This window comes from Perca fluviatilis, chromosome 6 (assembly GCF_010015445.1).
Source record: "Perca fluviatilis chromosome 6, GENO_Pfluv_1.0, whole genome shotgun sequence".
NCBI lineage: Eukaryota > Metazoa > Chordata > Actinopteri > Perciformes > Percidae > Perca > Perca fluviatilis.
The window spans coordinates 25,552,476-25,567,474 of record NC_053117.1 but is presented as its reverse complement, the minus strand read 5'-3'; the positions used below and the strand labels follow the sequence as shown (position 1 = coordinate 25,567,474).

Genomic DNA, 14,999 nt, shown 5'->3' with positions numbered 1-14,999 from the left:
CACATTAAGAACTTGGACTAATCCTCTTTGAGTCCAATTCCACCACGTTGTCACACACCCTCCCCCTTTCCCTCTCTCTTTCTCACTGAGGCATTTCTCCAACAACGTGGAGAGCATAAGACTCTTAATACATCCATGATAAGACTGAATGGTATCAAGAAATGTTTTGAGAAACAGTCTTGTTTGCTGGCATGTAGCCTGTCTGGTTAAATAAAGTTTATTTGTAGGCCTTCAATCACCCTTGTTTTGGTTGCATTAAATCAAGAGATTGTGACTTGACTCTTGCAATGCATAACAGAATGGATACACTAAGTAGTCAACCAAACTCTAGACCATGAACAATGTTCAAAAGAATGAAAATGCTAACTATTCAAATATCTAAAGGGAAGAACAGAACACAGGGAAAGTGATTCAACACTAGAAATTCATAATGGTTTAGGCTACTTAAACTCATGTCCTTGTCACTTTACACAGGAACATTGTCAAACCAAACAAGATCATTTGATCATCCCTTAAAGCAGTGGTTCTCAAAGTGGGGTCCCAAGGGACCTTGAAGGGGTTCCAGCGGGTCCCCAACAAAAAGGGGAAGAATTTATTTTCTTATTTTCTTTATTTTAAGTAACACAATGGCAGAATGGATGATCGTTTTCCTCAGAGTTTTATTCACATTCTGTAATAAAACATCTAAAAGCACAAATTCTATCAGGTAGGGGACCCTGGGACAAAGTCTTATCAGATGGGGGTCCGTGGTTTAATTTGTGTCAGTTTATGGGTCCTTGATGTGAAAAGGTTTGAGAACCACTGCCTTAAAGAGATAAATAAGACAAGTATAGGGTTTGTGGGTGTCAGTGAACCATTGTTGGACTAATTTAGCCTGTGTTTTGATGGGAACATATTCAATAAAATAAAATAATTCCCATATTAGAAAATAAAAAGTAAGGAATAGCCCATTATAAGTAAAATGTAAGTGTCAGACTTAAAAGTTCTCGTTGTAGAGCAGCTACATCTGTTGTTGGTAAATAACTCCAACACTGAACCTATTCCATCTAAAATTAAAAGTTTCAGCTCAGGAGGCACATTGAGTAAATGCTTTGACTTGCCAGCTGCCTGTAGATGTGTACATCTGTGTGCGTGCTTTTTTAAGAAAGAATCTGACGACAGTCAGATACAAGGAGAGATGCTCCTTTCCATGATTTTGATATCACATCCAACATCCTGTTATGATCATGTCCTTGGCACCGTATGCCAGTCTAGCTCTCGCAACAGCAGTAAACCATAAATCATTCTGAATAAGCATTCCTTCACGTAAAAGTAAGTCATTCACACTTTAAGGTTCTCCGCCCATTTAAAAAGGAGGAGACTCACTATGAAGAAAAACAACATGTTAGTGGAACCTGATGCAGTAGTTTCAGTTATTGTAGATCATATATGGTTCAGATAAACTACACAGTCTTTGTTGTCGCATGCTTTTGAGCAGTGGTCGCTCAGAAAAACAACATATCAAATACCACTGCAAATGTCAGAGTGCTCAGTTGGAACTTTATGTACAATAATAATAATAATAATAAATTGAATTTATATAGCGCTTTTCATGGACTCAAAGTCGCTTGTCTTGCTGACGAACACTTTGGCATGAATATTGGAGAAATTAAAGGACAATGCTTGAGTAGGAACAGCACACTTCTCACATTTTCCAGAAATGGACAAGTTAAAATGATCTACATATTACTGGTTACCACAGAGAAGGGTCAGGAGGACCACAGTTGAGCTGGGATATTCCAGCAGCAAATCTCAACATGTGTCAGTCCGTCAAAGGGAAATCTTCTCTGGCTGAGGAAGTTATTCAGGGATTCATGTTTACAGACAAAATGGGGAGACTGCTCTTTAAATCAGATGTTGATGTCTAGAATTTTCTTCTGAGCTGCCACATCATCAATTCCAGATGTACTGTTACACCACCTTGTGGCCAAAACGTAAACCGACTTTACCCATCTAGAAGGCCCTACCAGTGATATGAGATACTAAACTGGGACAGCAATATATAATAAATGGCCTAATGGGAAATTAGATTTAAACTAGTTTAATGTTTTTGTAGATCTCAAAAAAAGATTGCAGCTTTTATATGACGTTTGTTTAGCTGAAATGAGCAAGGGTTTCTTCCTGTTCTTGTCTCATACTGCTCTGACAACGTCGCATTTCATGTCTGCAAGATCTAGGAATCCCCATGGGTTTGTATCTGAAATACAGTTAAACTCACAATTTGGACACAGGTGTTTCTTTGTTATTTATTTATTTATTTTTTTAGTTCAGTTCACTTTTCTGAATGCATGGTTTTATTTTCATCTGCTCATACCAACAACAGAACAGTTATTGACTGGCTAAAACATTTTTTTCTTTTCTTGGGGAAATACCATATCCATAACTTTAGACTTTTCTCAATTTATGTGAACATTTATGCATCTCTAAACCATCTGTGTGACGAAAAAAGCACCAAGAACACACACTTCACTTATAATTTCTTTTTAAATGCGTTATTAAGTACAATTCTAGTTACTATGTGTATATTGTGAACTAATTTAGTTATTAATGAACCAAATAGGTTTACATTTTAGGGCTCAAAACAAATTTCCACTTCAAATAAAATCATTTAAGTAAATAAATGTAGAAATAAACAAAACACTGAATCTTTTTCAAAACACCAGAAGTTGAGAAAAGGCTTGACATATTTGAAATAAATTATTTTTCGGTTTTACGCCTCCTCATGGATGATTTGAGTTTCACTCTAGAAATAAATCACGTGTCGTTCCCTCTGCGGTTCGCACGGCAGAGGTTTGAACCATCGCGGCTGCTGTAGCAGGAGGAGGAGGAGGAGGAGGAGGAGGAGGAGGAGGAGAGCAATGACTGGTCAATAGATCCTTTGACGTGGAATATTTCCGTAAAGAGACGATGGAAGAGTAGCGCGTAGCTCCAAGCTATCCCGTATTAACCTCAAATCGAAACGGGATTTAGCCCTGAATCCCACTCGGATCTGGGCTCACGGGAGTTGACAGACAACAGTCTCTCACAGACTGACCCCTTTCTCTTCCCCCGCCTCCCTCCGCTCAGCTACAATCATGATAAAAGCCATTTTAATATTCAACAACCATGGGAAACCAAGGCTTTCTAAATTCTACGAGCATTATGTGAGTAACATGTTATGTATTTACATGTTTCATTGTTCATAAAGGTTGTGATAGGCCAAGATGAAAACAGCGAATTAAATACCTCAAGCAATGGCTGTTGAGATACTTTGTTTGTTTTCTTAATGCAAACCGTAGCTATAGCTCAAAGATGCATTCGTGTTGTTGCAAACTGTTTGAATGGGAAGGTGTGTGGACTTTACAACCGCCCCGTGATGTGCTGTTGTTTCAAACGGACCCTGGTGTAACGTTAGAAGATGTCAGTCTTGAACCGCTGTCCTTTTTAAGCATATGAATAATTAAACGTGTGCAAGCCGAAGCGAGGCTATCGGATATCCGGCCGAGCCTGAATGAACAGGATTGTGCCCACTTCTTGTCATGTTAAATCCAGCTGTTGGTGATGAGCACAGTGGAGTGAGTTCCCTCCGTTTGTGTCACATGCCTTCTTTAATAACGCCCTTGTGAGTGTCCCGTGCTCCCTCCAGACTTTCACTGGTTCAGTTAGCTTTACTGTCCTCATACCTACCTGCACTGTCCGGAAACTCAACAAATAAGCTCTATGCAGGTATAGCAACTAATAGGTTATGTAATATGCTCTGTTCAGCATGCTGTGTGGGCTTGTTCTCATAATTGGATTTTAATGTCCAGGTTGGCTGCATGCCATATTGGTGCTACAATAGCAAGTTGACTTGGACCCAGCAAGCTGAAGCCGTTAATCATAGTCATTTGTCATGCACAGATGCTGTAAAACATTTACTCAAGTACTGTATTTTCAGTACAATTTTGAGGTGCTTGTACTACTTGAGTATATCCTTTTTCTGATACAAAATATCATCAACAAATAAATTATGTTATATTACAAGCTACCCAGCAGTATATACATAAATTGAAATTAGTCCTACCTTTAATGCATTACTTATAATACAATAATATAATGTAAATTATTCTGAAATCGGCCATTCTGCATAGTGAGTACTTTTACTTTTGGTACTTTGATTGGCTATATTTTGATGCTAATACTTTTGTACTTAAGTAAAATTACTCAAGTACAATATATGAGTACTTCTTTCCCCACTATAGGTTAGTACACTGAATATCTTTGGTTTTTGTTAGGGCTATTGGAGTATTTTCCTAACTGAGTCATCAGTAGGTCAATAAAATGTCACAAAACTGTGAAAAAGCCTAGAAAAGATTTCCCAGAGCTCAAGGTAACATCTTCAAATTGCTGTTTTTTGTCCGACCATCAGTACCAAACACAAAATGATTTAGTTTACTATCGTTAGGCTTTAAGACAAAGAAAAGCAGCAATGTCAGATATGAGTTGAGACATTGTTGCTTGATCAATCATTCAAACTGTTGGAATATGGAATATTTCAAAGATGAAACCATTAATTGAAAAAGGTACAGGCCGTGGCCGGGTTGGCTCAGTGGGTAGAGCGGGAACACATATAATGAGAGGTTTATGCCTCGACGTAGAGGTCCAGGGTTTGAATCCGACCTCACCTTGCTGTCCTGTCAAAAAAATTAAAGGTGGAAAAGCCCCAAAAAAGAATCTTAAAAAAAAAAAAAAAAGGTACAGGCCCACTCTCTTCAATTACTCTTCAAGTGCAGAACATAGTTGCTGCTTTTAGCATGTCCCAATATCTATATATTAAGATGCACATGGTGTATTTCATACATTGAAATTGATTGGATCGGCTTACTGGCTGGCAGAATATAACATTTCATATGTGTGGCTAGCTGTGTTACTGTTTTTAGTCAGTTTATTTGAGTTACCAGTTAGGCTCCAGTGCTTTATTGTATAAAGAAATCTAATATATACAGAAAGTGACAATGTTAGAGCTGCAAATCTTTGTGTTAGCCATCACAAGCTTAGAATTTGTGGTTACACTTTACTTTAATCCCCCCCTTTTTAGTAATCATAAGCAGTATATAAACAATATGGTTATACAAGGTTTTATGAGTTATGACACACTATAATGTAGTTGTAAGCAACTATAACTCGTCCTGTAGTCACCTGTAAGTGGAGGATAGTGTATGAATGAACAGATTAAAACACTTAAAAATGTCCTTATATGTGCTTACAATTACATTAGTGTGTTTATAAAGTATTTATAACATAAATTTTCTGGCCTTTATTGGACAGTTTACAGTCAAGATACAGACAGGAAACATAGTGGGGAGAGAGATGTTGCCGTTATATAGCACGCATCTTAACCATTAGGCCACCTGTACTGCATGCTGGGGCTGGACGATTAATCGAAAATTTATCGACCTCAAAATTCTGAAGCTGTTATCGACGTCTTTTTCCCATGACAATAATTTCGGTAATTTATTCCTATTGTTAGGCCTACTTTCTCCTTAAAAACATTTTACGGCGTGTGAAGTCACGTGACTTCGCCCGGACCAGTCAGCTGCATGGAAAGCATAATGGAGGATAACTCAAACACAGAGTCCAAGTCAACAGAGCAACTTGTGCCCCAAAAAAACGCAGTGTCCATCGTCTGGAAACATTTTGACATCAGAAAAGATGATTTAGAACAACGTGATTAATTATCGTTAACGAGGTAAAATGTGAAATGAATCGTGATTTTGATTTTAGGTCATATTGTGCATGCCTGTCACACTGCATGCCTTTGAATGTAACTCTTCCGCAATGAAATCAGGGAAGATGGATGTTACTGGCTGTTTAAACTTTGCCAACATTTAGAGGAAGTTGCGGGTTCAGAAGGCCAAATGTGGTCCATAGGCATGGGAACCACAGTCCATTAAAACCAAACAACATAAACCCTTAACACCAGAAACATCTTGATGAGAATTTTAAAAGATGCTGCTTAAGACTTTTCAGTCTTACAGCTGTATCATTAAACTGTGAGTACTGTAACCCTGCTACAAGTCATGCTACAAGCCACATGACCGATACAGCCTTCCAGTCAGCTGCATACTGGACAGCCTTCTTCTCTCTTTGTGCTCACTGACCTTATGCACCCCAAGAGGACATTAGCACCCTTTGGTGAGGCTGGCTCAGGGTTAGAGAGGCACACAACAAGGTTTTAACCACCATTGACTTTTGATTGAGGATTTTAAGGTTAGATTAAAAACATCAGACTGGAGCTGGGCAATACATCACAATCTTTTTGACTAAATACATCAGTGTCGATATTGCGGTGATATTTTAGGGTTGACAATTGGTGCTTTCACAAAATATTTACACAATGAGATTTGTGATAAATGATCATCAGTAATGTGGATATAATGACTAAGTAGATAAAGGCAAATAATGGATAAGTCTGGTAAGTTCAGAAAATCACATTACTTTACTATAATGCAGCCTGTAAAACCAGGAAAAGACAACACTTTTATCATATTACGATATCCAAAATTTAAAGACGATATCTAACCTCAAATACCGATATCGATGGGATACCAATATATTGCCCAGCCCTATGTCGGTCAGACCATAAGTTTTTGGATGCTTTCTCCTGGACCTTGATTGTGTATTTTCACTGGCATTTTTATCAACTAAATGGTGTAAAAATCCCCAAAATAACCCAACACAAAAGTCTGATATTTAGAAACCGCATGAAACTTGGATCTGTTTTTTTGTGCCATGGGACTTTGGGACCCCCTATTAATTCAGGGATTCTTCAACTGTGAGTCCAAACTTCAAGCCTTTTGGTGCTTGCAAACATGCCCAAGGATATTTGAGGTTTTAAACAGAATCTCATCCATTAGCAAACAATAAGATGAGCCTGCCTTGGTTCAGCTTGTACAATGACATCATAGCCTGTGGGCACTAGGTTATGTTTAGATATGACAAAGAGAATGATTAGTATGTAAATCATGTTTTTTCACTCAGAACTAATACATATATTTTAGAAAAAGAGGTGAGGGGAACCATTTATTTACCCGACAACCCAGTCTTCTGGATAGAAGTAATGAAACGGTTCACTGCAAGCAATTAGGTGCACAAACAACACATTATTTACCATCTTCTCTTCGTTTGACAATCTCTGTTTCCTCATCCGTCCTGCAGAATGAAGACACAGAGCAACAGATCATCAGGGAAACCTTCCACTTGGTCTCGAAAAGAGATGAGAACGTCTGTAATTTCCTAGAAGGTGGAATGTAAGTTGGGAAAGTGCATTAGCTCGGCCTGTTAGTGCATAAGCAAGTGACTGTGTCTACATGTGAGAGGAAGTAAATACATAAAAGTAGAATAATTTTACTCTGACGCAGCAGCACAGGAATTCATTCCACCCAAGGGAAGCTCAGAGGGCTTTATGAATGCCAATCAATTGTAACAATGTTTGTTTGAAGTTCATCTATCATTCATGAATGAGGAACAAAGTAGTTGTCGTTTTAACTTGTAAATCTTCCCCGCGTGCACTTACTGTTTTTTCCCTCTCTGGCGGGGGGGGCGGGGGGGGTACAACATTTCTTGTGTCTTAAACCATTTTGGCTACTGAGGTCAAACCTATTAACAGACTGAATAATCATTAACTTTCATATCTTCTCATGTTAGCATGTCCTATCTTTACATAATCTTGATTCATGAGTAAAAACATCCTGTTGTTTCTCTGCCGATGTTCCTCCGGTTTCATAACATGTTTACAGCATGTAGTGAAACAGACAAAGATCTTTTTGTAAATGTGCTGTAGTCAGTGATTAGGTAATGATCATTGTAGTTTATGTTTTAGCATATAATGTATTCACTCAGGACAGGTGTTGGTGTAATGTATCCTTGTCCCGTGTGTTTCAGGTTGATTGGAGGATCAGACTACAAGCTGATCTACAGACACTACGCCACACTGTACTTTGTGTTTTGTGTGGACTCCTCAGAGAGTGAACTAGGAATTTTAGACTTAATCCAGGTAAACCATAGTGTATCTGTTACCATGTGTCTTTCTTTCTTTGTTTTTGAGGTACAATAGATGGCGAGTCTGTTTTTTACATTTCTTCTACTTTCAGGTATTTGTGGAAACGCTGGACAAATGCTTTGAGAACGTCTGTGAGCTCGACTTAATTTTCCATGTAGACAAGGTAGGAAGTACTTTTAATCTGTTCGCCTCTTTGTGATGTTACATATTTATAAAACTGCTTGAATGTTTAATCCTAGAAAGTAGAAATGAGTTGTACTATTCAGCCCGAGTTATTATTGTCTCAACACTCATCTGATGACTTGTGTCTTGTGCTGTAACACATTTACAGTGACTTCCCATATTTTGTAGTTGAGTAATTAGTTTTTCATTATCGAGTTGTCAATTGATTACACATGTATTATGTGTTAAAAGCAACTTTTATGCTGCAATTTAGAGCTGAAATGGTTAGACCATTAATTGGTTTAATCAGTTAGTTAATCAGCAACTATTTTGTTAATTGATTCATCGTTGTAGTAATATTTCAAGCGAAAATGCCAAACACTCATCGTCGGGAGGGTTAGCTGCTTTGCTTTGTCTTCTACGATCTTATGTGAATTCAAAATATTTGGGCTTTAGGCTGCTGCTTAAAGCAATTGAAATATGCCACACGATGTTCTTGTAATGCTTTTATAAACATGTTGTACTATTTCTGACATTTTATAGAAATAGAAAGAAAAATCTCAATTAATTGAGAAAAATAATCTGCAGATTGATCGATAATGAAAATAATCATTAGTTGCATTCTTATTGCAATTTTGATTTCAGCTGTTATGGTCTTGCAGCAGGGTTGGCCCAAGTCTTTTCAGAGTACCACACCTCCAATGTCAATGTTGTCCAGTAGCATTAATAAGCAGTATATTAACAAATGGTTCATACCACATTACAATGTAAGCAGATATATGTGTTTATTAATGTATTTGTCAACTCCTCCTGTGGGCACCGGGAAGTGGAGGCTGGTTTATAAAAAGATAATGAATGACAATACAGTAAAACACAATTTTAATAGTATACAATGTATATTCAGAGGAGACGTTATAATTGATGAATACTTCATATTAATAAACACATAAAAATGTCCTTATATCTGCTTGTAACTACATTAAAGTGTGTTGTTATTAAATGTTTGTTTACTGCTTCTAAATACTAAATAAGGGGATTTAAAGCACATGCAAACTCAATCCCTGCTGTGTAATGATATTAAAACATGTTTCACATCTTATTTCTCTCAGGTCCACAACATTCTGGCGGAGATGGTGATGGGTGGGATGGTCCTGGAGACCAACATGAATGAAATCATCACACAGGTGGATGCCCAGAACAAGATGGAGAAGTCCGAGGTAAGCCTGACCCTGCCCGTCCTCTGTATGTCTGACTTGCCCCTACTTCCAATACTCTCTGCGGTATCATATACAGTATGCAGGCATGTGTGTATGCTGCACCCTGCATGCTACTCTCCAGTGACCATGTGGATGCTCCCCACCTACTCTTGAGTGTTTGTGCTTTTGTGTTCGCCCTCTCCTCTCGCTGCTGCACTGCTCTCAACACAGGTCAACACTCAACATATCTTCTCCCATATCCCTCAGTATGAAATACAGCATCATAGTCATCACTATTGTTGTTATTATTATGGAGACTTAACTGTACCATTTTCCAGTGCATCTCCAGAATCCGTGCCCTTTGAATCTCTCACTCACTCATGTGATATTTATGTCGTGTAGATTTGACATATATTCATGAAAACAGGCTGGTTGTAGGCTGTGTTTTACAGTCCTATTATTCTAGAGGAGAATGTGCATTGTTATTTATTGTTGGAGTAAATGCGTTTTTGTTACATCTATAAGCCAGTGTCCTTGCTTAGATATTTGCTCTATGCAAGGACATTGCTTTGCTTGCCCTACAGCCTCTTGCTAGCAGATAAACATTCATTTACTTATCGGAAAGTTTTAATCAGACAGACAGCCAGAGACAATTTCATGAAATCACTTCTGTTTTGCATAATGTGTATTTTAGCCTCTGATAGTCCTAAATCTTCACTGCACTAAGGATTTGGCCTTGTTTTTAAATGACTTACAACGCACTGCAATGATGTCTTAACATTGAGGCAATGTTTTTACGTATTCCTTTTTCTACACTTGCAATGAGAAACGCTGACACAAAGTTTGTACAAAATTTGCTGTATATTGTTGCTTACACGATGAAGTGAAGGGTTATATTGCCAGGGTTTTAACTGGCTGACAGCAATTGTCTGCTCATCATTTGTATTTAAGTGTTAACAAAGTAAACTTTCTCTAATAATCTGACCTGCATTGTGTGCTTTAATGAGACAGAATCTTCTTTTTGATTGATGTTCTGCAAGCAGTCTTTTACTGTTTTACAATCATCAGAGCTGCTCTGTCCTTTCCTCTTGGACCTACCCTAGACTGCAGTGTGCTTTTCAAACCGATGCTAATTCAAAATGACATTGTCCATTTATAGGTCAGTGTCTGGGGAGCAAGGAACGAGCTGTTCTTCTCCCAGATTGGCTAAAGACTGATGAAGTGGCAATAGTGTTTTTTCAACAAACTTTCTCAATATCTTAATTTATTTTTTGCTATAAAGAAGAATTGTGGGCGAAGCTTTAGATCACTTCTGGCATTAAATATGTGGTCTATGATAGGTCCTTTCATTCTCTACTGTGGAGATAAACTGTAATTACTTTAATCTGCTTTAACATTCCTCATTCCTCTTTTTCCTGACCCTGTCTAGTTCTTTCCATTCTTCTCTCTCTTTACAGACGTTTATCTTTCAGTCTACCAGGCAGGACAGGTAGACACAGGTACTGCTAAATTTACAACCAAGTACTGTAACCTTAACTGAAGTTTACTTCACTCCCCGAGTCTCACCATATGGCCCTCCATGTAATAGCAAACTGATGTCACTAACATACAGTAGGAATCTTTCATGGCAGACCCAAACATGTTGCCACTGGTGAATTTATTAAAATAGATAATAAATACTATCTTTGTTAAGTTTGTAATGTTGAACTGCTGTTGGGACTGTGTCAGAGAGGTGGTTGTTCAAATCATTTTTGAAGCTGTAGTTTGTTGCGGTGTTTTATACATGTAAGGTGTACGTATTCTATTGTTCACCCACTGTAGTTTAAAGAAATATGACTCTACGGGTTAGAGAGGCTACAGAACTCTTGTTTTAGACGTATCTTGAAAGGCCTTTTCTTTATAAGTTCTTTTACCCATTTTTAGAAAATGTTAATTATTTAATTAGATTTGTCTTTTTGTGTTATAATCACATGTAACTGTGATACTATCAAAACTTCTCTGGCCTAAAATGGTGCACTATATTCAAGAAATAGTTATATATAGATATTAGATATTTTGGGAAATATGCTCATTGACTTTCTTGCTGAGAGTTAGATGAGAGGATTGATACCACTTAAATATCTGTATGGTATATGTAGCTACATCTACAGCTAGTTAGCTTAGCATAAAGACTGGAAACTAAAGGAAACAGCTAGCCAGGCTGCGAAAATTTTGAAGACTCATGAATATTCATTAGGGAACTCATCCCGGAATGGCTAGTACTCGTTGCTTGCTCTGGTTGGGTTGGTTAAGTTTAGGCAAGAGGAGTGGGATTGGTTATGGTTCGGGTAAGAATGTCAGGACGAGCCAATCAGGGATGAGTCTTCCCCTACCATCCTGCAAAAAAACAAATTGCAGTCAGGCCCTGTCAAAAGGGACCTACAAGCTCTTCTAAAGCTCGCTTATTAACAACTCGTTTATATCTTGTTTGTTTAATTTGTACAAAATCCACAAATGTAAAAAGTGCATCTTGTCATTTGGTTGGGACAAGTTGCCAGACAACCAGTGGAGCCAGGAAGTTACTGGTCCTGGCAAAGAAATCGTGGACACATAACCCCGGGTAAAATGAAAATTTTTTATTTTCACACTTAGATTTTTGTACAGGTCAAACAATTAGTTGTAACCTGTTAATTACAGTAGTGAGCTTTAGAGGCACTAGCTTGGACAGAGCCAGACTAGCTGTTTCCTCCTGTTTCCAGTCTTTGTGCTAACTACATATTTACCATACAGACACGAGAGTGTTATCAAGTTTCTCATCTAACTCTCTTACATGGAACCAGAGAATCAAGCCATTGTCTTGCACTACCCAGCTGGTGTTACTATTTCTGGACTTATTAGTCACCCAGCATTTGATTAACAACCCACTATTATGGACATGCACAGTGGGTCTCCAGGCTACCTACTGTGAGGAAAGAAATATCTGGAGTCTGACTCCTGAATACTGAGCCCATGTGCTGGATCAGCATTCCTCTGGGTTAACACCACGGTCATCTTTCCTTCTAACACAAGTCTCCTTGATTTTTGGCACAGGGAGGAATGCCCCATAACACAAACCGTCTGTTGAACTAACCTTGTAAAAATAAGCGAAGTAGATGAATCTACATTCCAGACATACTCTATGTGTGTCCTATCACTCAATGATTTACGAGGCTACTTGTTTGAATGTGAGAGACAACAATGAGGCAGTGAGAACATACAGTTCTCTGCGGTTTAAGCCTTTTGGTCATTTTTGGGTCTGTCTTCTGAAGATTCAGTTGGGGGATCTCTAACTGCAGTGATTCTCAAATGTCTGCTCACACTTGAGACCAAAACATCAAATCATTCACTCTTCACAGATGTGTTTTATTGTTCCAAAAAGCTAAACTACCTTGGTGCTTTCCTTTTAAACATGCTAAATTGCTCTTATACAGTTTCACATTGAGATTCATTGTGTTAGAGTGAAGTGCCTCCTCTGTCCCTGAGAGTAGATTTACCATTGTAGTTTAGTACTACTAGGCTAACAACCTTCTCATATCATTAGTAGTTAACACTATTGGTAGATATTCTTGTTCCTCTATTCACAAATATGTATTTAGATAGCTGCAGTCATGTGTAGTCTTTCCAGAAGTAATTTAACCCACTAGAAGCACAGTGTCATCTGTATTATGGCTAATATTATGTTGACATGTTTTTTTAATTTTTTTTTATTTAACGCACACATTCTATACATCCATACATATCTATCCAAAACATCATTTCCGTCTTCATATCCAAATCCATTTTTTTCTGCTTTACCCAATTCTCTCCTTGCATTTTTACCCTTATCGGTCCTCAAGAGTCCGGTGGGTTCACTTTCCAAGCAATGCTGCCTTTTGTCCATTTGATGAATGTCCAGTACTGCTCAGTACATCGAAATCAGTGAATGGTCTAGTACAGTGTGTCCTCACAGTTGATTCATAATTGGCTCTGGTTGTGATGTAAATCATTATAGAACAAAATAATGCATGTGCATACGAAGCTATGAAGGCATTTGAATGTACATTTGCACATGTTGTCTGTCTTCGTAACTGTCAGTGCTTTTGCATTTTGTCAGCAGTTGACTGTTTTTGTCTAGTACTCTGTTTAGCTGTGTGTGTGTGTGTGTGTGTGTGTGTGTGTGTGTGTGTGTGTGTGTGTCTGTTTGTTTGTGTGTGTCTAATGTCACTGTTCAATGTGTTGTCGTGTACAAGGTGTTTTTTTTTATTTGCTAATTTGTATCTTATCAACCTTCCATGTGTGTGTTTTGTGTGTGTGTGTTTGTGTGTGTGTATAGGCCGGTATTGCAGGAGCGCCTGCTCGTGCCGTATCAGCTGTAAAGAACATGAACCTCCCGGAAATGCCCAGAAACATCAACATTGGTGACATCAGCATAAAAGTGCCAAATTTACCCTCCTTCAAATAGTGGCAGCGAGATCCTGAAGCTGCAGATGTCAGCCAATGTTTACCGTGATGCAATCTGTTTACCAAAACCTCAAATTACTAACTTTTATCAAAAATATACATCTTGAAGGTACTGTGTGCTTTGACACTCTTTGTTTTGGTGTTATCTCTTTGTTTTTCCTATTAAAGAAAAGAATGTTTTACGTGCTTTGAATTTCTGTTGGAAGGAAAAATGAAGTATTTATTTATTTGTGGTACATTCCTTCTGTCTCGCTGGAGGTTAACCCTTCACGTTCAGCTGCTACAGTACAGATCTGTGTCAGTTTGTAGCTGAAATAATTTCACTGACTCCAGTGTTTACTTAAAAGAAAAGGCGTGGCAGATTGGGATGTTTTTGGACAGTCTTATTGGTTTGGTTATTCCAGGCAAGAGAAATCAATCAATGGAGGAAAGAGTATGAAACTATTTTGAATACCAAATTGGAACAGGTCTGCTACAGTATTGAAAGTCATACAAGCTCGTTTGTAAAATTAGCGCATAGAATATTATATTACATATATGCTGTGTGACAGAAATATGGATTATGCTGACATGATTATCTCTTTTCTTACTTGTATGCAAAATATTTTTTAATGATTTATCATGTCTTATCAAAAGATTATCTTAATTTTAATCTGTGCATGATTCTTTCTCTTCTTTTTCAACATAATAAACTGTTGAAACTCAACCTTTGTGTTACCCTTAATTTATTGTATTATCTTATATTATTAATATGTGTTAAATACATGTATATTTATTGTTATGTTTTACAATACTAAAAGCGTGTGTCCGGTCATCACTTTAGGTGAGGGACATGTAGTGAAACATAGCATTAGTAAATCATACCACTTTCTAAGGTGGCTTTTATTAACAGTTTACACAATGTAAATGATTATTGTAATTTTTAATAAATCCCTCACTAATGCATAGATCACTTACAATGATAAGAACATTTTGGGTTGTGAAAACTCCTTGCCTTGTTTTGCCATTTGAACACTTATTTGTAGATAGGGGCTGCAGATGATCCGTTAACACCCTAAAACACTTACACTTGATTTATTAATGACTGCAGATAGCTTAATGATTACTTATTAGAAAGTGAGAAA

The 14,999-nt window shown here is 37.7% G+C and overlaps 1 protein-coding gene across 2 annotated transcripts; it reads left to right on the top strand.

The window, feature by feature from the left end:
- Positions 1–2,881: 2,881 nt before the first annotated feature.
- LOC120560634 (AP-3 complex subunit sigma-1) lies at positions 2,882–14,057 on the top strand. Of its 2 annotated transcripts, XM_039803316.1 has the most exons (7): positions 2,882–3,182; positions 7,216–7,307; positions 7,942–8,053; positions 8,151–8,222; positions 9,331–9,438; positions 10,875–10,916; positions 13,748–13,884. In XM_039803316.1, the coding sequence occupies exons 1-6, from the start codon at positions 3,114–3,116 to the stop codon at positions 10,908–10,910; spliced, it is 489 nt and encodes a 162-aa protein (XP_039659250.1). In that variant the 5' UTR covers positions 2,882–3,113; the 3' UTR covers positions 10,911–10,916; positions 13,748–13,884. The 2 variants fall into 2 exon arrangements, with proteins under 2 accessions (XP_039659250.1, XP_039659249.1); XM_039803315.1 differs by lacking the exon at positions 10,875–10,916 and having other exon boundaries at positions 2,884–3,182; positions 13,748–14,057.
- Positions 14,058–14,999: the final 942 nt, after the last annotated feature.